Below are 26,581 nucleotides of genomic sequence, written 5' to 3'. Positions count from 1 at the left end.
AACTGCTTTCATACTGCCCCACAGATTTTGATATAATATGTTGTATTTGTGTTCTCATTTGTTTCTAAGAATTTCTTGAATCCTTGGGGCTGGGGATGTGGCTCAAGCAGTAATGTGCTCACCTGGCATGCGTGGGGTGCTAGGTTTGATCCTCAGCACCACATAAAAATAAAGATGTTGTGTACACCGAAAACTGAAAAATAAATACTAAAAAAAAAAAAATTATCTTTCTCTCTCTCTTCTCTCTCTCTCTCTCTCTCTCTCTCTCTCTCTCTCTCTCTCCTCTCTCTCTTAAAAAATAATTTCTTGAATCCTCTCATTTCTTCTTTGATTCATTCTTCACTTAAGAAAGTATTGTTCAATCTTCATGTGTTTGATTTCTATTATTTTTCTTACATTGTGTTCTAGTTTCATTCCATTATAACCCAATATGATGCATGGTATTGTATAACTTGTTTGTGTTTGCTAAAACTTACATTGTGATCTAGAATATGGTCTATTTTGGAAAAGGTTCCATGAGTTGCTGAGAAGAAGGCAAATTCGGCTTTTTTAGAGTAAAATATCCTGTAGGTGTCTATTAGGTCCATTTGAATTATCAATGGTATTATTTAGTTTAGAAATATCTTCATTGACTGTTTTGATGATATTTTTATTGAAGATAAGGATACATTAAAATCATTCTGAACTAAATGTATTTTTACCTTTTATATTATTTTTTTCAGAGCATTTTAGCTTTCTTAAATATATTAAGAAAAATACAATTGTCTCTCGGTATGCAATGAGAATTGGTTCCAGGACCAATTATCAAGCCTTATGGATGCTCACATTACTTATAAAATAGCATACTATTTCTGGGCATGATGACTTATGCCTGTAATTCCAGTGACTTGGGAGGCTAAGGCAGTAGAATCAGAAATTCAAGCCCAACCTCAATGCAGTTTAGCAAGTCCTCAGCAACTTAGAGAGACTATGTTTCAATTTTTTAAAAAAAATAAAAGTGCTGTGGATGTGGCACAGTGGTAAATATCCCTTGATTCTATACCTACCAAAAATATAAAAATTTATAAATTGCATAGAATTTGCCTAGAAATTATGCACATCCTCCATACTTTAAATCATGCCTACATTACTTATTACAAATACATAGGTAGTGTTTATAAACAGCTGTCATACTGTATTGCTTGGGGAATAATAACAAGAAAAAAAATTTTACATCTATACATATTCATGACAGATACAATTGTTTTGAATGTGAGTATTTTTAATGTCTGATTAGTTGAATCCTTGGATTTAGACCCCATAAAATAAATAGCCAGCTGTAATACCTTATCAGTTATTGTCCTCCAGGACATACTATTAGGATATATACTTACTCCAGGATATACTATTAGGTATAATTATCATGTATGACCATGAATATGTTATAACTATTTTTTTTCTAGTTGTTTACATATAATAGAACAAACTGAGTAGCTACAATTGTTCTCAAGCTTCAGTGACTAAAATTAATTATTTAAGAAGTTTGTTAATCCCAGTGGCTCAGGAGGCTGAGACAGGAAGATCATGACTTCAAACCCAGCCTCAGCAAAAGCTAAACAACTCAGTGAGACTCTGTCTAAATAAAATACAAAATAGGGCTTGGGATATGGCTTAGTGGTCAAGTGCACCTGAGTTCAATCCCCAGTAAAATCCCCCCGCCCCCACTAAAAAAAAAGTAGTTTGTTAAAAGTCCATTTTGCTCTGAAAGCAAGGAAAGTTTTAAAATCTGTGTTTAAAAAATAAATTTTATAGGTCTTTTCTTTTTCTGCTCAGGAGACAGAAAAATTGTTTTAGCACTGACCTGCTAGTTGACACTTGATCTTTGAGGTGGGTTTGAGTAAGTTGGGTTTTTCTTAAATCACAGGCTTCTTAGGCATCAACATGCTGTGACTATGCAAAGCCCAAACAGAAGGAGGTGAAAAATACTGACATTGTGGGAACTGAGATGTATGAGTATTTTCATCCCACACCCTTCCACTCCCCTTTCTCAGAAAAAGTCCAAGATCCAAGTCTCTTTTGATGTTTTGGTTTGTTTTTATGGTGTTAGATGGGCCTTTGCCATCACTTCCTCACTACAGAGCAGTCAAAAACATGGGAGTTCACATCAGTACTGGGGTACCAGAGGGAAATAGAAGCACTGGATAAGAAAACCAAGGTATTTATCAGTGCTAAAATTTAGACAGCACCAACGGTTTTTGAACCAACACTATAAATTTACTTGTGGTGGGTTTAGCTGTGCTCAGGAGGAGGAAGATTGTATATAGTAGACACAAGCAAATGCCCAAGGAACGTTCCTAGATTCTTGCTAAGAAGAATTGCAGAAGGCAGAGGTTGGCAAGGAAGCTACTACTTCAAACAGCATAGAAATGTAAAAAGTTAATCAAAATGAATTTCTTTATTATTCTTATCCTATCTACTTTCTAATAAAGGACCTAATGTGCACAGAAATGGTTTTTCTATACTGCATAAAATGAAGGTTGAGTATTAGACAATTAAAGGATATACAGTTAAAAAAAGTCATTCGTTATCTGAGATATAATGCTGTAACTGTTCCTGGTTTACTCATTATAGCAGTTCTTCTTTTATATAAAGTACATTGCCATATTAACTATGACCTTACGCTAAAAATTCAGGGCACATATGATTTGTTATAGCTTCCTATGTGACCACTATCTTCATTTTGATGCATATCTATTTCTCATTCTGTCTCCTTCTAAGAAATTACAGATTATATGACATCAATGCAAACTAAAAATTTTACAAGAAGTTATTGATGACTGTCATAATAAATTTAACCATTTAAAACTCTTAAGAAAAGGTTTATAAATTAGCTACATGCATTTTTTTTAACTTCGTATTTTCCAACTTTCAAATTTTTGGCCTTTATCTTACATTGAAGTATCTTACCTTATTGTGATTAAAATCTTTAACCAGAATTATCTGGCTGGCTGAAAATTATGTACTTGTCTGACTGGGATTTTCCTGATTATTGTAATCACTTCTTACCAAACTTACCTCATATCAAAAAAAAAAAAAAAGCAAAGAATTCTAACTCAGAAATCAGAAGTAAGGACAGGGTGGCCATGTAACTTGTCTGCTATCCCATAGATAATTTGGACAGTGATCCTTAAACAATTTAGAACAGGTTCCAACTAGTATAATTTCAGATTGCAAATTCCTCCCAAATCATAATTACCACCTGATTTTTGTTCCAAGAATTCTGTAGTAAGAGTTTTATTTCATTTGTTTAAAATACTTATCCTTCAAAACAAAACATTTTGAACAAAGAGGTTTTTATTATTTAAACATTAGGCTTAATATTATAGTTCCCTTTTAAAGGTATATACTCATTGGTAAATCTTTAAAGATGTCAGGCACTTGAATAGAGGAAGAAATGAAACTAAAGGTTTTCCATTTCTGCTGGCAAGTGGGGCCTGCATAAGCTTCAGGCCTCTGTGGCACAGAAATGTGCTACAGTTCTTAATGATGGGCCCCACTTCTATTATCTCACTCTTGGCCTGCAATCCTAGCTTCCTAGGAGGTTGAGATCTGCAGACTGTGAATGCCACGGGTGGGGATAATGTGGGCTTCTTCGATGGGGCATTAGCTCAGCTAGGTAAGGCTGCTGTGAGACACCAGGTCAGGTGTACCCTGGCATACCACACCTCCAGCTTGAGCTAGCATATTGGGCTCCACCTGGCCATGGTCAGTGCTCACTGCCCATGTTCCAGCTTGCCCAGGCCACTAACTCTGCCACTCCACTAACCCACTGCTACTTCTTAGTGGGGATTAGTAGACTGGCTGTGTGGTGAATGGCTAGGGAGTCATGCCAAAAAAAAGTTCACCAAAAATCTGAAGATGAATTAAGGTCCAAAAACAAAACTCTTAAGACTTAAGGAGAGATTATTTTAATTAACTTACTAGTCCAGAAAAAATAGGAGCACACCCACTCAGCAGAAAAGAAACTTATTCATTTATTATGTTTCCAGTGATAACCACCATCATCTTATGAAGAATATTGACAGTTTGGCACTCTTTTGGCAATAAGTTTTTCCTAGAGGCATAAGTGAACAATGTCAAATTAAATTATATGACTTTTCAGTTTGGATCAGGTATCCATCCAGGTGACCAGTCCACGATACAAGATCATACAGAGCGGTGGTACTGTTAGGGATTCACTCTCCTAGATGTTCATATAAGAGAGGTGCGGGATGGGCAGTTTTCCCTAGAGATATATACTCTAGTATTAAAAAAGAGCATTGAAGAAAATATTGCTTAACAAAGAAAAAATAAGGCACCCATGATTCTAGCATGTAAGAAATAAGTTAAATAAGGAAATCAGTCTCTTTTTTTTTGAGAAGAAAAGGATTAAAATTATTATAGACAGAAGTGACAGAAATAAAGATAGTGCTCATGATGAAATAACACAGAGGGATATGCTAAATGGCTTCAAGTTAGGTGACACCATGGGGAGAGGCTAGATAGGAGGCTGGAAGGGAGGGGAGTTTAGAAGGGAGGTAAGGCTGGAGTTTTCTAGAGAGAAATATGTTACTTGCACATTAAGTTATTAAGACACACTTATTTCGCAATGGGAGGTTTTCTTCAGAGAAAAGATTTAGTCCTCAAAGGTTTGCTTTTATGACTATAGAAGGATTAAGTAGTTTAGGGCAACTCCAATGGCAGAGATCCAGTTAGTGTATCTTGAAAGAGACCAAGAAAAAGACCTTTATGTGTTGAATAAACTTAATGACAGACTAAAGGAGAAATCAGTGTCTAAATGGCAGTGCTAACAAGTGGGTGGAAGGATTGGGGCTAGAGGAAAATACTTGTTTAAGGTAATTGAGCAAAGGCTTCAGTAAAGTGAAGTTGTGCAACATGGGTGGGGAGAGTCATTCTGGGCAAGAGACAAGGGAAGCACAGTATTTCGCAAGTATATAGGGAAGTAACATTGGAAGAAACCCAGGATTTCTGATGTGAACACCTGTAGTTATAAAAATACCCTTTTATAAAATGTGAAAGAGTAGGACAAGAGTAAGTTTAAATGAGGAAATTGAGTTCATTTTTAACTGGTGATAATAGCTCAGTTAGTAGAGAGCTTGCCTTGCATGCTCAAAGCCCTGGGTTCAATCCCCAGCACCACCAAAAAAAAAAAAAAAAAGTATCAGTGGAGTTAATTTTTAGACACATTAAACACAAGATGGTTTTTAAACAACAAGGCAGATAAGTAGGCAAGTAGGAAGTATGTTTTATAAATCCTTAGATTAGAAGAAAGGGTTGGAGCAGTGACTTTGGGGAGCCATCAACAGGAAATCACATTTAAAATCATAAGACTTAATAAGATTGGGATTTCTCTGCCAGTTTATGACAGGTCCATGATATACAGAGGCATTTTTTCTTTATCTTCATCACTTGACAATAATCCATGCACACACATATGAGTGATAAAATATATTCTCAATGAACATTTAAAAAATGAGTATGTGCATAAGTAAATTGAAATAAGAAGAGGGTCAATAGTCTGGAAGAATGAGATTAACAAAGCCGATCTCTAACTCAGTTTGAAAAACCCATTTAAAGGGCTTTAACCAGATGACAACATAGGGTTTTAACTATCTGACCCTATAAATGCATGGCTTTTTTCCCCAAAGTGTAATAACATTGACCTATTGACACAAATTTTGACACCAATCTTCACTTTCCTTAAAAGGACAACTAAAGGACCCCACCCCATGGAGCCTTTTAAAATGGTCTATGATATCTTTAGCTGGTAGAAAAGAATGCCATTAACTCATTGAAATCCTTTATATTATTTAAACAGACAATAGCTACTTGCTTTTTTTTTTTAAACAAATGACATCTAAAATACTTTCTCTTTAATTACAGCAAAAGGAAATTGTTTCATTGGAAGTGTAACTTCGGGAATTTGCTTACTCCCATTTTGGGTGCAGGAGGTATCAGGGATTGAACTCAGGAGCACCTGACCACTGAGCCATATCCCCAGCCCTATTTTGTATTTTATTTAGAGACAGGGTCTCACTGAGTTATAGGGTCTCCCTGAGTTGCTTAGCATCTCACTTTTATTGAGGCTGGTTTTGAACTCCCAATCCTCCTGCCTCAGCAACTCCAGCCACTAAGATTATTGGTGAACGCTAACACGTTCACTTATTCCCATTTTTAAGTCATGTGGACAATGAATTATTCCCATTAGAGAGACCTAAAGGGCAAAAGGTAACCTCAGTGCAGAAAAGAAATTGAAAGAACATTCTGTGAGGAAAATAGGGGCAAAAGAAAACACCTTTAAGCAGAATGAATTTCATTGACAGCACTGTAACATGGATTTGACAAGGGCCATCAGGCTAAGAACAGATAGGACATAAAGAAGAGTGGGAGAGTAGAGGGGCCTGCAGTTGCTTACACTGCATATTTTGGAAGAAGAGAATTAGTTAATGACCTATAGACAGGGAAAAAAAAAGCATATTTGAATTAAGTCCACACAAAATTTCTGGGATGAATTGTACAAGTAAGATAAAGTTAACTTATCTCACTTGCTTCCTCTTTCTTTCATTATTTTAAGAAAGTAATTAAGCAACCTTGATCACATTTTATGATGATACATGGGAGGAGAAAGTGCAGATGGCAGTAAAAGAATGAGAAAGTCATTTTACTGAACTCTTTCCTGAGGCTGCTTTAACAGTCCCAAGATCATAGCCCCTGTATTTGATTTGGATCACTTTGGGTATATGTGTTTCTACTCATTACAGTTTGTGGTAGTCTCATGCTTTCTGATTCACTAGGTTAATCTATTTAGGAGAAAAACTGTTATGATAGTTTTTAATGATAAATAGTGTTTTATTTCCTTCTTCAGTGATGATTCGAGTTATGTCTCTGGATGATTATTTGAAGCCTGTTGAGGAAATGGTAAGTTATACTTGGAAATATGTTGAGCATATACATAGTTCTGTTTCTTACCTTATAAAATTAATCTATGAAAAAAAAGAGATCAGACTTAAATTGTTAGTTCTGTGTTCCCATTAGTCAGTCTATGACCCATGGTGTTCCTCACTTAGAATTATAATACTTCTTCTTCTCCCTCATCCTCCACTTCTCCTTCTCGCCCTACTCTTCCTCCTTCTTTCCTCTCTCCCCTCATCCTCTTCCTCCTTTTTCTTCTCCTCTCTCTCTGTATCTCTCTCTTCCCCCTCTCTCTTTCTCCCTTTCCCTCGCCTCCCTCCCCCCTCTCCCCCTCTCCCTCTTCCTTCTCCCTCTGTGTCTCTCTCTTTGATCAACAAAATAAATATATTTTCCAATTTTAATCAGAATTCTATAATTTACTGAACTCCCACCACTATAAAGCACTGTGCTACGTAAACTGTTATCCAAAGATAGAGAAGATATAAATCATTGATTCCTCCCAAATGATTACATTAGAACTGAGTTTGTTGGGAAGAACAAAAATTACCATAAGGGAAGTGGCATTAAAAACATAAAAGAAAATGAATCATTGTATCCTTGGCATCTGGAAGAAAAGAATATGGCAGATCATAGGTTTTAAAATTATATAGTGGGTAAATTCTGTATTGAGTGAATGAGTATTATACAGCATGAATAACATTGTATAATGCTTGCATGAATGAATTTATAATGTCTGAATGAAAGCATTATGGTTGCTTCATATTTTAAATTATCAAGAATGTTAAGTGAGTCTGCTTTAATAGTCCCAAGATCTTAGTCCCTATATCAAGAGAAGCATTAATTTAAGTCATTTCCTCAGAATCAGATTCTGAGACAGAGAAAAATGAAAGAATAAATTATTAAGGAAGTGCTTCAAGAGAATTCAATATGGGAGTTGTGGGAAGCAGGACAGTGTGAAGGAAGAAGCCAAGCATGTGTGCAACTGGTTTCAGGCTAAGTCATCAGCCTGATGGGCAGGAAGCTCCAGAACACATGTTATAATTCAGTGTTTGTTCCATTTTTAGAAATATTTTCATATTTCAGCACCAGACAGTTGTTGGTTGGGGGAGTCCCCTATGTAGAAATAACCTCCCAGGAACTTGCCAAGAGGCCCAATGACAGGGCTCTCAAGAAGTTCAAAATTAAATGCTGCTAGTAGGAACAGAGCTCAGGGAAATTGGGGCTGGGTGCAAAGAACCAGAAAAAGTGATCTGATAGAGAGCATTGGCTACATCTGCTACAGGTGTCAGGGAGAGGTGAAGCTAAGCCACTCCTTAAAAAACAGATGATCCAATGGTTAAATTAGGGATAGTAAGATATTTAGAAAGGGATTCGTGAGAACTAGCCATTCTGTTGTGGTGTCCCACATTGACTCATCGACTGAGCAGTTACATCAAAGCTTGTTAAGCTTATAGAAGCTAAATAGATGGTTTCTCTGTAGGTTGACTATTTCTTTCTCCTTCCAAATAATCCTCATCCTTCAATAGTTAAGACATCATCTCTTTTAATGAACATCTTTTTTCCCCATTTCCTATAGCTACAGTAATCTTGTAGAATTGCTTCTTATTTTTTAACTTCTAGAACATATACCTATTTTGAATGCTAAAAATTCTTTTAGTAATTTCAATCCTAAATCACTTCTAGGAGACACCAAATGCTCCCTGTTCTCCTTGGTTCAAGGTTGAAAGTCATTTTGTTTTTAAGGATGCTTTAAAACAAAGCAGCAAATATTTCTACTGTAATCATTGAGTCAAACATAACTAGCCTTGACTAGGAGGACCATGGGAAAGTGCAGGGTCCCCTGAAAATCTGAGGGTCTCCCTTGTTAGGATCTTCTACCAGTATTGTTTGTTTGTATTGTCAATAAAACCAAATATTATCATCTTATTTCCACATTTAGTAATTATTGCATTTACACGAATCAAATAGAATCAAATAATTCTTCTTCAAATATTGGTCACAGAAAATAATATCATTTGTATCAGTCACTTCTGGGAAAGATTCTATGGCATAGCAAAGAACATTTACTTTTGTACCGAGATCAAAATTAATGTAGCCTTTCCAAAAATGGTAATGATTTGAAGATTACATTTTGTGTATTTTCAGACCAATATTTCTAAGGTCAACCACTGTTTCAGTATCATATTCCATTTAAATAAGTGACTCAATATATGGTTCCTTCTACAAGATCAGGAATTCATAGTAATTTTGATGACAATTACCAAAACATAGTAGTGATATAATTATCAAACGGACAAAGATATAGAGCATGCACCTAATTTCTCCTTCCCAGTCTTCTTTCCCTTCATTCAGAAGGTGACATGAAGATGGTCTTGGTCCTGGGCTGGTTGTGCAGATTAATTTTTTACTAGAGAAGATTCAACTCCATTTCAATCTTTGTTTTTGGAGAAAACTAGCATCTTAGAACAATGATATTATACTTTTACTTGATTTTTGCATACTAGTTTTGTGAAGTACTCTATCCTTAGTAAAAACTAGACAAAGTAATAAAGATTTTAAATATTAAACACAATGAAAATCATCTGCACTGGAAGCATCACAAATAGTTTTTAAAAAAGAGATAGTACTCTAACTTTGACCCTCATTATTAGAATTTGGTCCAAGTGGTCAACCTCTCCCTATGCCACCTATGGATAAGAGTTATTTATTTCTCTCCTGTGAGGAGTCTCATGAGAAGATCTGTATCCCTTAATGTTTGAGTTAATAACACATAGTAGTTATCTTCAACACCATCCTGACATTTCATCAAAGAAACCCATTTTATGATTCTATAATACAAATAGATACCCCAATTCTGCTCCTTTATTTTTCAGTTCTAAGAATTCCAAAAGCTATGGATCCTGTTTGTATTTCTCTACATGTATGTTTTATCATTTTATTAGATTTATCATGTTTTACAGTTTGTAGGGAGTAGCACTTTGTTTTGAGGGGTGAGTAAAGAAGCTTAGGTAGCTGTTTTAACTTACCCCTTAGCCTGTTCACATCTGTCCCATGGATTCTAAATTACAGGCTTCTTAGTTTTAGTGTCCTGAGAGATTGCACTAAGAGATGAAAAGCAAACGGTTGACTTTGTGGGTCTAGGGGGGCAGAGAATGGTATGCACTAGTGAGAACTGCGGGGCTGTGCAAACAGATGCAGGAAGGCAAAGGAGAGAAGACCCCGGGGCCAGATTTAGAACAAATGCCTAAGATTATTTACTCAACTTATACAGAAAAAAAAGCATAAAGAAAAATTAAAAATTTAAGATAAATAATATAAAACTTAAATGATCAAAATATTTCAGAAGTCAACCAGCAGTGTAAAACATTGTCACTGCTAGATTGAAGACTGGCCATGGATTGTCCATAAGGAAGTAAATCATAAGGTCAGAGAAGTCTTTTTATTATGTTGGAAAGACCTAAGAACAGGATTGCTTGCTGAGAATGCAAGGTGTGCATTTGTGAAAGCAAGAAGTCAATGAAAATTCTTGGAAACTATGAGACAGATTCAATATACATAATAGACATTCAAACTTTCAGTCAGGAATTAATACTTGAGTTTTCTTAAATTATCTGCTTATGTATACTTACTTATTCAATAATAGTTTTATAATTAATCTCTGTACTCAGTGATTAAAATCAATCTTGAGAGTTCATATATTAACATTATTTTATTTTTATTTCAGTATCCAGTAATCACCCTCAAGGTAAGGTAACTGCAAGTTTAAGAGGGTTAATTTTCCACCTCCGTTTTAGAGCATCTCCTCAAACCTCAGTATTAAAAGGCAGTTGGCGGGGAACATTATCTATTTAAATTGGTAAGATATTATTTAGTTTGTGTAGCCATCCTCAAGAGAATAGAAATAAGTTATTTTCCTTCTCTTTGATTTAAATTCACATCTATTTTTTAATATGACAGGAAGCCAGTATAATTCATTTAACACTTATTGAATGTGTCTAAAAGTGCACTGGGGTCAAAATGTAGTTCACCTATAAGAACTGAAATTTTGATGCAGAAAACAGCTGTAACAAAATAATAATTCTAGAGATATGATAATTGAATCCCCAGTACTGCAAAAATAAATAAATAAATACAGACATAAAAATATACTAAATGCTCTGATATATAGAGATATGAATCCATTCAAAACAACAATCACTTCTCCATGGTGAATCATTTAAAACTTGTGTTTTAAATCAGCAGATTAGCATTTTAAGAATTAGGAAGTTACTTGATGAAACGTTATGATGAATGAAAAATCCAAAATGCAACACAATATACGTTATTCCTCCTCAGGACCCACAGGGTAATCAGATACAACGGTGGGTTAATGAAAAGGCTGTGAAAGGCGTGCTACCACTCTCCTTCCTGTTAATCCCGGAGTCCATCCTAGGATGGTATGAGATCACCGTGGAGATGGGCTCTGGAAACAAAGAATACCACTATTTCTCTGTGGAAGAATATGGTAAACATGCGGCTACAAAAATATGATATATTAATAAGAAAACATGTAAAACTATCCATTTTTCCGAAGGCCTGTACTTAGTAATTGTGCATCTCTGAAGCTTTCCTCTTAATCGTCACACATTTTTCTGTTGACCTAGGATGTCTATTCTGTTTTTCTTTCGTGATGTCTAGAACTGAGTTAATATGATGGTTTCACTTTCTTTTTTGGCCATATTTATGCTTTGAAGCACTTTTTATAAAAAAAAAAAAAGGAATTCACATTAACTATGTAAGGAGGAGTGCTGCTTGTAGGATTTTAGTAAATCATCATAAAATTTCATAATGATATCATTATTCTCATTTTACAGATGAAGAGATTGAGAAACACTTACCCAAAATCAATATTTCAGAAGTTATGGATTTGGAATGCACACCCGCATTTTCCTATTCAATTTCAAAGTCCAGCCCTATGTACTTCTGCATCTTCCTAACACTCTTAATTAACAACAAATATTGGCAAAGAACCATGGATTATAAAAGGGGAAAATTGCTTTATATGAATGCCTTTATATAATGCCTTATAAGGTTGCCTTTTTTCTTTTTACGAACAGTGTTACCCAAATTTCAAATGACTGTGGATGCACCAGGAAACATCTTAATTGTGGACTCTGAATTCAAAGTTAATGTCTGTGCCTTGTAAGTACAAATTGTACACAATAAAATGATGTATTAATGGAAATAGAATAGAGTACAGAAGGTAGCTAAAAAGAAGCACAATAAAAAATGATGGAAGACAAAGGAAAAGGACAATATAAAATTACCTTGCTGATTTTACTTCAAATAATGTTAAATATAATTACATCAATAATTATTGGAATATGACACATGTTAAGTAACAGTTTGACTACTGATTATTGTCTTACAACATAACACATTGTTTTATACCATCCAATGCAGTATCTACTGAGTGCCCCTTTGTGGGTAATTATATTCCAAAATTAAATAAAATTAAACATTCCAATCCCTCAGTTGCACTAGCCACATTACATGTAACCAGTTGATGCTGATTTGGATAGTGTGAATGTACAATGTCATAAGAACTAGGAAGTTACTTGATGAAACATTATGATGAATGAAAAATCCAAAATGCAACACATTAATGTACTCCCACATTAATGTATATTCAAGCATACTTTACACATCCTAATATTGCACCAAACACAATGTAGTAATAAATGACTTTTAGATAATACTGGCATGATTTAAGAGGGAGGGGAAAGCTTCACATAATGGTTGCACCCCAGTATTTTTTTTTTAAAAATACCATAAAATCTGCAGTGATTATGTGGTTGATATATGGAATTCCCATTTCAAGAGAGCTCTGCTGGTATTATCATGTGTTTACTCTGACTTCTTGATGAAAGTTCTTCTTATATTACATGATTAGAGAAGAAAAGCATAGGTCAAAATGTATCATAAAGAAAACTGCCATAAGATCTCAAATTGCTCCTGGGCAATCCTGGTACAATGTGTGGAGAATATCAAGGGCAGACAAGGACTTGGAGGGCACATAACAAGATGCTCAGTTAGTATATGGCAGTGGTAATAGCCAGACAGTTCAAGTAATTTTCTCCCTCCCTTTGCCACTAAATAAACAGTTGGCAGAAATTTCATAACTAGCAAAGACAGCAAGAATGCAAATATCAATTTATTTTATAGCCTGTAATTTCTAATTATAAACAGAGTTTCTGCTTGTGTTCACCCTACATTGGAAATTTAGGATGGTAAAGAAGGGATGTGGCTATCTTGAGTGTAACCTCCAGAGTGGGAGGAGAAATAAAGGTCAGGAAAGTTTCACTGTACTTGGATTATAGAGGCAGACAAGTACCAGGCAAGTACCTGTGAGAAATGGAAATCCTAAGAGCCCAGATGTCCTGTGATTCTTGTCTGTGTCATTTTTGCTGGAGAAACATTGCAATTAAGTGTGATAAGGCTCTCTGGGAAAAGCCAACTGGAAAGCATAAAACATAAGTATAAATGAGTAAGTAGTTGAAGATTCTAACAATTTTAAATCCTAGCATTAAGCTAAAAAATTGAGCAATTTATACCTGGAAAAATAATTGAAGATCATCCATAATAAAAGCTTAGAAATAAATATGACTGAGTCAATAGTGTACCTTTAAAATTAAGCATATTGATTGATACAGTAAGAACATATAATATGTATGTATATATACTGACTGAAAGAATGGATGGTGCTGAAGGGAGAATTAGTGACTTGGAAAATGAAATTGAGGAATTATAAAATGTAGTCCAGAGGATCTACCATTATTTCTTATAGACAATTTTGTTCTTTTAAACCTATTACTTGAATTTTTAATAATGATAATTTATTTGTGTACTTAGATATAAATAAAAACAAATATAATTTGTTTTAAAAGTTTAGTCCATAAGAATAATAAATGCTCATATACAATATTTTGGAAACACAAAAAAGCTAAAAGAAGTAAAGTACTATCCTAAGAAATGAAACAATCAATGATCTTGTATACCTTTCCCTTATTATTATTTTTTTCATTTATACTGTATTTTAGTGACTTACATAAATTAGTTCTACATGTTGTCTAGTTTGACCATTTTAATTAAAATATATGTTGGCCCAAAGTCATCAGTTTAGTTTTAGTCAATACCATTGTTTAGTTTTACTCCAGAAAATAAAATGTAAGATAACTTGTTGTGGCAGTGGTGGTTTTAGGCACTATAAATCTTTCAAACAATTCTATGCAAACTAATTATACCATTGACTTTTATGGTTGTATTCTTGTTATATCATTTTATTAGATACACCTATGGCAAACCGGTGGAGGGGAAAGTTCACCTTAGTGTATGCAGGGCATCTACTTTTTATGGTACTTGTGGACCTCTCAATTCACTCTGTAAAAATTTTACTCTTCAGGTAAGAGGCACATCTGCAAAATCATAAATAACTGTGCATTAACCTTATGACCTCAGCTTCCATTTACCTTCCTTTCTTCTTGTTTCTCTCTTTAGAATTAAAAATTATACTTCTCTTCTATATACCTATTTCCATTTTTAAAATTTCTATTGTTTTTTCTTGCTAACTTCTCATGTTCTATTAAATGACAAAACACAGGTTGTATTACTGGAAAGCTCTGGAGTAAATTTCTATTAATTAAAAATGAATTTGGTTCCATATCAAAATCTATACTCTAACAATGTACTACATGGGATATATCTTTCACTTTATACTTTCTAGATATAGTCAGGGAGATATGAAGATGTTCATGTGTTTTCAAGATTATTAGATGGGTGATTTTTTTTCTCAATCTTTTCTCATTGGAGTTGGGTGTTTACAGAATTTCCAGATGGTACATATAACAGGCGAAATTCTTATCTGCTAACAAGAGGAATTAACTTTTCCAAACTCCTAAGGGGAGGAATTTCCTGAAAAGATTCAAGTAAACCTTGAGAACCAGCATCAGAAAATTGAACCAACAAAGCTAGGATATGGCAAGGATTTCAATTATAATTATGCCAGAGTTTGACTTGTTAATACACAACTGCTACTTACATCTCTGTATCACAAATAGCAGCACACCCACACACATGTACTATACATACACACACGTTATATATTTCTATTATTTATAGAGAAGAATTTTTATTAAAAATAATTGTGAATCCTCTGGTTCTTAAGTTTAAAAGTTGAATTTGAACAATAAACAATAAAAACAGTAATAATTATAATAGCCAACATATTATGGTTGTGTCAAATGCTAGGATTAAGTAGTTCATATACATTTAACTATTAAAAGAACTGTATATGTATAGTACTGTTATTATCACTCATCTGCAGATGAATGGATTAAAGTAGGGAGAAGCTTAAGTATATTGCATGATGTCAAATGTATATATTAGTAGCATTGCTATATCCTTAGGCATTTCAGAGGCTACAGAATTTTCTCCATTTATTTATTCAACATTGAGTTCCTTTAATATATAAATATTATTGTGTTTAGAAGCTCCAGTGTTAAACCACACAGACCTGGTCCTGTCCTCATGGGGCTTGCTTTTTATGAAGTGGTCATTATATTTATTAGATGCACACTCAGGAATAAGAATGAACCAATATAAGCCAAGAACATGAGGGTGGATAGATCCCAAAATGAATTACAAAGAAGCTTATGTTATGTAGATTCCCTTCAAAAGATTTGAGAGATCTTTAAATTTAAAATACAGCAGGAGTGTAGCCTAAATGATTTACCTGACTGCTAACCTTTAACTCTAATGAAATTTACCTGGACCTTTAAGATTGTGGAACTGTCTTGAGGATTTCATAGAGTTTCAAGGGCCCTGAGAAGCAGCATATGATTCTGGTTTGGTATTATTTCTCTTGTTTTGGTGGTGCTATGGGTCCAACACAGGGCCTCACATATGCTGAGTATAAAATGGCATAGGATTTTAACCTGCCACTCAAGGACCCAGTTTCCTGATTTCAAGATGAAGGAGTACAACAGCAGCTCAGTTGTCCTGCAATAATCTACTAATCTATGAACACATTTCATCACCAACCTAAATATCTTTTAAGTATTTTCAATTCTTTCTGTTTAACCATTTCCTAATTATGACATTTTAAAAAGTCCCCAATGAGGCATTCTAAGTTGACCAGATAGACATTGAGACAAATTCAAAGAATCTAATAAGAATAATACCTACCATTTACTAAATGTTCACTAAGTACCAGGCACTATGCTAACCACTTTACAGCAATATGGCTTTAACATCTTGCTTTATACCAAGTAGTAAGTGATAGAACCAATATTAAAATCCCAGTGTTTGACTCAAAAGCCTATGTCCTTAACTGCCATATAAATTTTAATTCAATAAATATTCAAGGCATAGTAACTACAAAACATAAAACACAGTTTCAAAACTGAAAAGGAATATGGTTGAAATTAACAAAATCGCAATATCACATCTGAGTAAATGTGATCAGATTTAGATGTGTTAGCTTATAGATTAACAAAGTAATACCGCCAGGAGTGTTCTGTTTAACTCATATTCTCTTTAACTCAGAATTGTGAGAGTTGATATTTGTTAACAATTCAAATGAAGTCAGAGTTAAATACATGAACTGAAATTTTGAAGCAAATAAACACAATGAATTATTTTATAAAGTTCAAATTTGAGTAAAACATTTCTCTTAACGTTGCTTCCTGTAGGTTACATATTTTTTTTTCCAAAACTGGTATTTCTTATAGTCTTTAAAATTTGACTTATCTTTTATTATTACATTCATTAATGTTTCAGATGGGGAAAGATGGCTGTGTCTCCCAGCTTATTAACACAGATGCTTTTGAGTTAAATCGGGAAGGATATCAGAGTTACTTTAAAGTATACGTTCTTGTCACAGAAAGTGGAACAGGTAATGCTCCTTAAATAGTAAGACCCCAGTGGATAACATTTTCCTATTTGAACTATTATCTACTAAGGTTAATTTCACAATGTTAATATGATAATATAGTCATTTTTTGCATAGGATATGTTACCATTTTTTTAGATCCAAACTCTGTTTCTTATTTTAACCATAAGGTTTTAGACACCTATTGATGGATGGATAAATATTACTTTCAAATGAGACTAAAGTAGAATTCAGAATGCTAGTGTATTAGCATATAAAGGGAAGATATGTTTTGAATATTGGTATATTCCCTTTCCTTAATCATTGCAATATGTAACTGAGAAATATAGTGGTTGATTGCAAAATTTTGGGGGGAGCATAGAATCGAAACAAGGGAAGTAGAATATAGTTTTTTGAGAATATCACCAAACTTCTGAAAAGAAATTCAATGAAATATCTTTAACCCACAACCAGGAATATATTTCTAATGACTAATTTTTTATCTCTCTGATGCAGTATATTTCTCTCTCTTCATTAAATTCTTTTTCTTGAAATGGTCCTGTTCTGACCATTTCCTTTCTGTTAAAATAGACTTTCTTTAATTCACCTATGTGATATTTCAGTAAAAATTTCTGTCCATGATATCTTAAATACTAATATGCTTCAATCCATATTCAAAGTTTTAGAGATATCTGTCACATCCATGTCACAGGAAATCCATGTCCTGTGACACATCTGTCACAGGAAATTCAAGTAATAAATAAAAATTTAATGGATAATTAAATATATTTGTCACATTAAACAAAATAAATAATGAAAGGTAGCTAACTAAATGATAACATACATTTATGGCTGCAATGTTATACAGTCATTAAAAGAACTAGGTTTTTAGAAAAGTATCAAAACCTCAAAATAATGTTTAAAAACATAATGTCAAACTACATATTTTTTACAATGCAGATACACATATGTATTTACACACATTTATAATCCCAACTGCATTATTATAAATGATAATTTAAAGGATAAAAAAACTTGCAGAAAATAGTCTAACTTGTTAAATTTTGTTTTCTTTGGCATGTTTAAAAATTTGCATTATCTTCTTAAATTTTTTAAATTTCTAATAATATACATATATTACCTTTCTTACTATGAATAGATTAAAATGTATGTTTTAAGCAGGAAGATTGTGAAATAAAAGTTTCAAACCATTACTGATGAATAATAAGAAAACAACTGGGCATAGTGGCACAAGTCTATAATCGCAAAGGCTTGAGAGGCTAAGGCGGGAGGATCCAGAATTCAAAGCCATCCTCAGCAAAAGTGAGGTACTAAGCAACTCAGTGAAACCCTGTCCATAAATAAAATACAAAATAGGGCTGGGGATGTGGCTCAGTTGTCGAGTGCCCCTGAGTTCAATCCCCAGTACCCCCCAAAAGAAAAAAGAATAATCAGAAATCAGTGACGTTAATCCATCATGAAAGACTAATAAATGAATTGAACAGTGTATAAAGACCAAGAGTACTGGTCAAGAATGATAAGCTTTTTTGATTTTTCCCATCTTTATTAATTTACTTTACAAAACTTCTGAAAAAAATAACATGTATTAAAACTGCATAGAAAAAGTGAACTATTATAAAGAATAGGACATTTTGAGATTTTTTTCTATAGTTCGGTTTGGCTATATTTTGAGGATATTTTCCTAATAATACTTAATTTACTGCAGGTATTCAGCTTACAAAATTCATGTATATAAACATAGACTCATCAATGGTGAAGATTAGATTTGAAAATATGGAGACAATCTACAAACAGGGACTCCCTTATTTGGGCCAGGTAAGAAAAGTGATAACTTCTTTACTTTCTCATTCATTTATTCCCTCATCTATCTTTCACTTATTTGTTCATTCATTCATTCATCTACCCAATAGCTCTTTTCTGAGAAATTACAATATTAGAAACTCTGTGTTAAGCACTGTAGGATGATTTATTCTATTAGTTTTCAGAGACACATCTTGGTTTATGCCTTTTATGAAGTGGTAACTGTTAACACTGTCCCATTTCACACACAAGTGTCCATGATTGAAAGATAAATTGTTTATTCTGCATCAGAATTAGGATTAAAAAAATAAAAGCACTACTATTTGCCCTTGAGGGTTTTATAGCTCACAGAAAATAGACATTAAACAAATAATTTTATAAACAATGAATGAACTATAGTCATGGGTGCTCTGTCAGTGAAATACTGACCATTTAGTAACTGTTCTACATTAGGGAATTAGCAAACCATACTCCTCAGGCAAAAGCCAACAGAGTCCTACCTTTCTATAGCCAGTGATTTGGAGTGGTTTATCATTTTTTAAAGATTATAAAAACAACCAAAGGACGTGAGAAAGAAACAATATTTGGCCCCATAAAGTTTACCATATTTATTATATGATCCTTTATAGAAAATTTGCTAAACTCTGGACTAAATAGTCATAGAAAGTTTCTCTAAGGAAGTGATATTTAAGTTGATACAAGAACACTAATAAAGTATTGCAAAAGTGAGTTACTGGACTAGATCTTACAGAGAAGTTTTTCTCAAACTTGATCCTGTGTCAGAATCATCCAGAGGGCTTGGGAAACAAATGTCAGTAACAGCCATTTTATGAATAAATTTAGATTAAAGTTTGGCTTTGGCAAATAGATAATTTAATATATGATAATTTCATTTACTAAGCAGCCATTGAGTATATGCTAACAATTTTTCTCCCCTTTATCTCAATGCATTTTTGTTTGAAATGTTTCCATGTTCTGTTACTTAATATGTAAAGTTGAGGTTTATTATACCTTCAAGGAATAAAATTATTTTCCAAATATGAAATAATTTTCTCTGGACTGGTGAGTTTCCCTCAAACATTGTCATCAAACTCAAATGATTTCCTGGGTTCCTCTTCGTCTCTTACATCTTTTCAGTTCCATTTAAAAGCATATTCTATTAAAAGAACATTTTGTGAGAAAATGATATATTTTTAGCATCTTTTGTATACTTAAGTTTCTGGAGTATTGTTTAATAGTTTGTTTTTTTTTAATTGGCTTAAATCTCCAAATTGAAGATCAAATATAATAGCAGACTTTTTGTCACGTTATGCATTTTGAGGAATCCATTTTTAAAAATCTAATCTTCCGGGCTGGGGATGTGGCTCAAGCAGTATCGTGCTCACCTGGCATGCGTGTGGCCCGGGTTAGATCCTCAAAGATGTTGTATCCGTCGAAAACTAAAAATAAATATTAAAAAAAAAATTCTCTCTCTCTCTCTCTCTCTCTCTCTCTCTCTCTCTCTCTCTCTCTCTCTTTAAAAAAAAAATTTAACTTCCAGGCTTCTAAACACAAGAATTTTGTAAAATAAATTCTCAAGTCAAAGAATCTCCTTGTTTAAGTTTAATGAGAGCTCTCAGTACAGTTTTGATTTTAGATGTTCTCTTTCTCTTAAGTAATTTTGTTATTGTGTGTGTGTGTGTGTGTGTATGTATGTATGTATTTCCCATTAAATTTAGGCTTTGAAATTATTTATATTAATATTTCTAATATTCACTTATGATTTGAAGAAATAAGTCTACCACAATTTATTTTTCATTTTCTATTCCTAGTCTTGTGGGTTTTTTCCTCCACTAGTTGTTGGCTTTCTTATTTATCTTTATTTTTATTTTATTTTAAATAACATTTTACTATCATTCAATTTTATTATAACCTTTCTTCTTTGGATTTTATTCCTAACTTCTTGCTATGATTACTAAGGTTAAACTTTCATGTTTTCAAATGTTTACATTTCTAAGTACTACTTTACTTTTCATAGGTGTTTTTCTGTGCTATTTTTAGTTTTGAAATTGTGGTAAAATACATGTTACATAAAAATTATTACCTAAGTCACTTTAAGTTTAGTTATAATTATTTTTCATGACTTTACAGCATTTATTTTCACTTTCTCTTTCACCTAAGAATGACTTAGGGTTTTAATTTTTTTTTGGTCTAATATGTGTGTTTGTGATTATACATTAAAAAAATAAGTAAATTTTTCTGGGTGTGTGATGCACACCTGAAATTTCAGATACTAAAGAGGTGAGACAGGAGGATCACAAGTTCAACACCAGCATGGGCAACTTAGACCCTATCTTAAAATAAAAAATAAAAAGGTCTGGGAATATAACTCAGTGATAGAGCACTTGCCTGGCATGCATGAGGCTCTGGGTTCCATCCCCGGTACCTCAAAAATAAAGGGAAAAAAACAGAAAAGAAAGAAAAGTAATTTTTCTTTTAGCACAGGCACCATACATATTAAAAAGAAAAAAAAATAATATTGATAAAACTATAAAGAACAGATAGCACTTCCCCTTTAAGAGCTTTATGTCCTGAGCAGTTCTCTAGGAACAACTATTTTAACTCTTTCAGAGATTCCCACAAATATTAATCTTCATTAATATTAATAATATTAACTGTCACTTTGCAAAACAAAGGATGAAGAGCAAACCTTTTACACCTGCCCCATCACTTCTACACTCTGTGCCCCAATGAATTACATATTTCTAAGTAGACATTCAATTGTTACATTCTGTTAGTATGTGCATCTATTTTTCACAGGATAACCAATTTAGGATTCTAGGATTAAATCTCATTTGTGCAATATTGGGTTCTCCTTTGCTATTATTATGTACATGTCACTACTAATGTTCAAAAAGTTCTAAAATTATTCCCAAAGTTTTAATTATATTGTCAAAATACACGTTACATCTATCATTCTTGATCCATCTGAATTGCTCTCTGTGTTTCTCAAAAGTAATTGTCATTCTCAAAGATAATTCCCCTGATATCTTGATACTTCCCTTTGCTTTTTCCAGCTTCAAATGTCCTGTTTTTTAAATTCCATTTCCTTGGTTTCCACATTAGTTCAATGGATCAAGCCCTCTAGTAGCTTCTTGAGCAAGGACAGATGGTATTTGGAGAAGGTTAAATATTCTGCATAATTTTTAATTATTGGTTGGACATTTTTGGAGTTTGAATTAAATATTTCTGCAATAATTGTGGATTTGTTAACTTTTTTTGTCATTTCTGCCAATGTTTGATACATATACACACAGAGACAGTGTTGAAATTTTTTTGTATCATGTATGTAGCCTTTTATCCCTATTGGTACATTTCACTTCTCCCATTCTGCTTTAATATTTTAAAAATAAGTTTTTGAGTATCACTTTTAATTCCTCTGTTTTTAACCTTCTGTATATTTTTATGTATGTTGATGATGAAGAGTATCTAGATGAATTTTCAAATACAATATAAAAATTTTCCTTATTAATAGGTTTAACCCATTTCTTCATTAATGCTGGTAGAGGTATATTTACTTCTACCATGTTATTTTTGTTTTCTATTCCCATAGAGTTTTTTTTCAACCACCTCTCTTTTTTTTAACCTTGTCTTCTACTCAGTTCTTAAAATTTCTCCTTGTAAGTTTTTTTTTCTTATTTCTTAAGTATTTAATACATTTAAATTTCTATTTCTATTTTTATCCTAAAATTTAAGTGTTTTTGAAATCTTAATTTTTTAATTTCCAATTTTACTGCCTATTATTTCACATTAGACTATTTTAATTCATAACCACATCTGCTTAATGCATAAACTTGTTTTTTGACAATATTTCTAGATAGTTACATACATTTATCCTAAAATTCTTCTAAATTATTCTTATCTGGATTTCCTAAACTGCTGATAATAAAAATTTATGGGCATAAGAGGTTATGAATTGTCTTTCATAAGATATATGTCAAGGATCTGTCACATTTTCTATTTTAGGCTCCCATGCAAATGGTTCAATTAATTAGAATCCTCAGATCATGAAATGATAACATAGAACATATCACTTATTTTATTTATATGTTTATTATTTCTCCTTTATCTTTAGTTCCTCCCCACTCCAATCTTAATTATTTACTCTAATATACTTACTTATATTCTTAAAATTCTATGTGTAGACCTTTCTCTAAAATATATCCTCTGCAGTGGAATTGCTGGGTCACCATCAGATACATGTAAAGTTTGACTAGCTATTGCCAAATTGCTCACAATAATAGTTACAAAGTCCCCAGAAGAGACTCAGAGGTCTCACATTCCAGCAGCTCCAATAGCACTGCATCATCACATCTCAACATTTAGCATCATCCAATTAATCAATTATCTTGATAATCCATTGGGCTTTAAAGTGATTTGTCATTATTGCTTGAGTTTGCATTTATCATTTTACTCATTTGCTTCACCATCCCCTCATTACCTATTAGTGATTTGAACCTTCTCTTTTGAGAACTGCCTGTTTCTATTGGTTTATCATATTTAAGGATACCTTGCTTATTCTAGATATTAGACTATTTTGCATTTGGGTATTAAAATGTATTCTGCTTTTTATGAATCTGATAACATTTTGTTAAAAAACGACAGGCGACTTTTGTTAAAAATATTTCAAATATTTAAAATATTATAGAAAAAGTATATAAACCACCATGTACTATCACTCAAGTAAAACATTTATAAACTTATGCCAAACTTATTTTCTACATTCAGCTATCAAATTAAGCTTCCCTTTTAGATTATTATAGATGTATCAGTCCTTCTTTAAACACTTTATTATTTTTTTCTAAAATAAATGGGTTTTTTAAACCTATTACCTCAATTCCATTATTCCATCCAAAAACAGAATAGTACTTCCTGAAAAATCAAGTTTTAAACTCTCTAACTAGAATTTTTAAGTATATTTTAAAGTTATTGTAACAGAGAAATAATGTATCTAAGCATAACAGGATAGAAATAAGATCCATAGATTCTATTGGTTAATGTGTCTCTTAGTTCTATTTAAAATTAAAAGGATCCTCTTTCTTTTTTCTTTTGTTTTCTTGAAATATGTTTATTAGGAAACTGTAATTTTTCCTGCAGATTTTTCTAGAGGCTGGATTTTTCTGATTGCATCTGCCAGTTATCATTTAACACTTTTCTCTGTCTCTTACATTTCCTGTACTCTGGTAGTTAGATTTAGGTGCTTTACCATATTGGAGTTCATTTTTGTGGAGGAAGTCAAGAAAACTTCATAGATATCATCATATATTTTTCATAGAACAGACTTTCTTATTGTGTTGTTGGCAGCCATTGCCAATAATTGCTTAGATACATTATTTCTCTAGCCACTGTCTCATAGTCTTGGCACTATTTAAATTTTTGATCAAATAATACTTTGCTGTGGATTGCATCCTGTGTATGGCAGATGTCTAGCAAGATCTCTGACTTCTTGTTAAACGTCAGTAGCACAGGTCCCCTCCCCATTTGCTGCAGCTCAAAATGTCTCCAAACATTGTGAAATAGCTACTAGAGGGCAAAATATGTTAGCTAACAAATGAAGCATGATAGAGTTTTGTAAACTCTAGAATAATAATTCTCAACAAAGGGGAATTTGAGATACTTCTGAGCACATTATCTAAATGATATTATTTTATCTAAAAATTAATAATCATTCCCTAAAATTTACTTGTCAACCATGTTCTAAACTTAGCTCAGAGATTTTATTTATTTTTCTCCTACACAGGATCTGGGTCTGAAGGGCGTGTGTGTGTATGTTTGTGTGTGTGTTTAGAAGCTAAGCCTCAGCCTAGCTACTAAAGCCCAGGTCTTTACCATTCCTTCTCAAATGTTCTTAATTCCTGAAGGTATAACATCATCTCCCCCTATGATCAGGAACCCCAGGATATCTCTTCCTATAGGGAAGAATTAGGAAAACTAACTGAGGTGAGTCCTAACTTATCACAGGAGAGGGTGATAGGTGACAGCTACATGGCTCAGGAATCCTTGGCAAAGTAGTCTGTTCTACCATAATATGATGCAGCTGTTCAGTGTGGATATATTTTCTTCATTAGCATTTGAAAGAGTTAGTTCTTGGAAACTAACCTAAGAGCTCTCATCTCCTTGACTATTATAAGGGGACAGATGGCAGTCATAAACAGATGTGACTAAGTCTTTTTTTAAAAATTTTTTTTAGTCATACATGACAGTAGAATGCATTTTGAAATATAATACATACATGGAATGTACATACATTCATGTGAATGTATGGATACTACATGACTAAGTCTTAATAAATAAAATTGTTTTCATTAAAAAATATGGTTGTGTGAAGTTGTCTCTTCCGGATTTTTAGATATTTCTTAATGGCAAATGCTCTGATCACTCCCTGGGATGGGCTGGTAAAAATCAATCATTCCTTTTCTACTTTTTAGAAATTAAATGATTACTCTGTGATGCATACTGTAGTAGCTGCATTATTATAAATTACAAATGGCACATCTGGCTCTGCTTTGAGTATTAGAGAACTCCACACTTGGCTCAGCAATGTTATGTGGTCCTTTGGATGGCAAGTTTATTACTAGTACTATTTCATCTTTGTGCTATCTGCTGTAAATTTCAAAACTTCAGAGATAAGGTTTCCAGAGGTATCTATATTTGAACATGAAAATGGAGCAATGGTGTGGGCTAACAGGATAATTTCTCCGTAAGTGACAGTAGTAGTGTTATTGGATGGCTAAAATGATAGTGCTTAAATATGTAAGACACATGACACATAGAGAGTGTCATGTGACACAAAGAGAGTGTTGCATGCCTATTGCAAGCCTATTTCAAAGTAATGACAAAAAACGTCCCTAGGAAGCTTGTGGATTATTCCTTCTGTGACTAGAAAGGGCTCAAGGATCTTTCTTAAGTGTAATAAGATTAGAATAAATAAATGTCTGTGGGGATCATGGAAGCAGGGTATCATGTGTCAACGGCCTGTGGATCATAAGTTGAATTTTTTTATGAGGTCAAGCTATAAATTGATACTGAATTTAAAGGCCATGTAAGTGGTGCAAGTGAGGCATGAGTCTACAAAAGCCAAACAGGGACTGAAATTAGACTTGAACCAATAGAAAAATAACAGGTGCCAGAAATATCAGGGCAGGTGTTTTTCAGAAACCACATGAACTTAAAACAAGGGTTGCTGTAAAAAAAGGGTCTTCCCCCTGATATCTGTGGCCTTAGACGTTGTTAAGAAATGTGCACTTCAAGGTTCATGACTGGCACAGATATTCATGTAGGCGTTATATCTACTACAAACATGCCAGTTTCGTAAGGAACTTTGAAAAGCTAATATTGCCTGTACCAGTAAGACAATGAGAATGAGATTTCTAACTAAAAAATGTGATTTAACAGCATTCCCTGAAATGTTTTAGGGAGAAAAATTCTGAGTTCTGAATTTTAGAGAATTTGACTTTATGCCACTATAAAGAAAGGATAGAAGCATTATAGAATACAGATTGGAGACATCAACGTATATGAGGAAAAAAAATAAGAAATTGATATAAGGCAGTAATGGTGAGAATGAATATGATAAATTATAAAGAAGAATTATAAAATTTTAAATTAAAAATATTTTATTAACAATTATAAATTGTAGGTTTGGTTTCAGTAGCTAAATGAATGGTTGGGCTGGTCATTGAAATAAATAGGAGAAAAAGAAAGAAGAGAAAGTAAGTTGTAGCAATAAATCATGGCATTTTGAGGGTTTCTGTGATATTTTTATTATAAAACATTCAGTATACAATTATATATATGGACTTGAATTTCCAAAGATCTTTTTTGGAAGAAGAAATGGAGTTTAGATTGAACAAAATATTGATG

General features: G+C 33.0%; 1 protein-coding gene across 1 annotated transcript in view; it reads left to right on the top strand.

The window, feature by feature from the left end:
* LOC124095079 (ovostatin-like) overlaps nt 1–26,581 on the top strand; it is a 70,780-nt gene that overhangs the window by 10,188 nt on the left and 34,011 nt on the right. The window contains exons 4-10 of the mRNA XM_058580497.1: nt 6,905–6,957; nt 10,676–10,696; nt 11,287–11,455; nt 12,048–12,132; nt 14,278–14,392; nt 16,768–16,882; nt 18,585–18,694. Coding sequence (XP_058436480.1) covers nt 6,905–6,957; nt 10,676–10,696; nt 11,287–11,455; nt 12,048–12,132; nt 14,278–14,392; nt 16,768–16,882; nt 18,585–18,694 — 668 coding nt within the window. The remainder of the gene's footprint in view (nt 1–6,904; nt 6,958–10,675; nt 10,697–11,286; nt 11,456–12,047; nt 12,133–14,277; nt 14,393–16,767; nt 16,883–18,584; nt 18,695–26,581) is intronic.

The sequence above is a fragment of the Marmota monax genome, unplaced genomic scaffold (assembly GCF_021218885.2).
Source record: "Marmota monax isolate L192 unplaced genomic scaffold, Marmota_monax_Labrador192_F-V1.1 WCK01_AAM20220418_F8-fsc00315, whole genome shotgun sequence".
In the NCBI taxonomy this organism is placed as follows: domain Eukaryota; kingdom Metazoa; phylum Chordata; class Mammalia; order Rodentia; family Sciuridae; genus Marmota; species Marmota monax.
The sequence above is the reverse complement of the archived record's forward strand: the minus strand, read 5'-3'. Positions and strand labels throughout refer to the sequence as shown.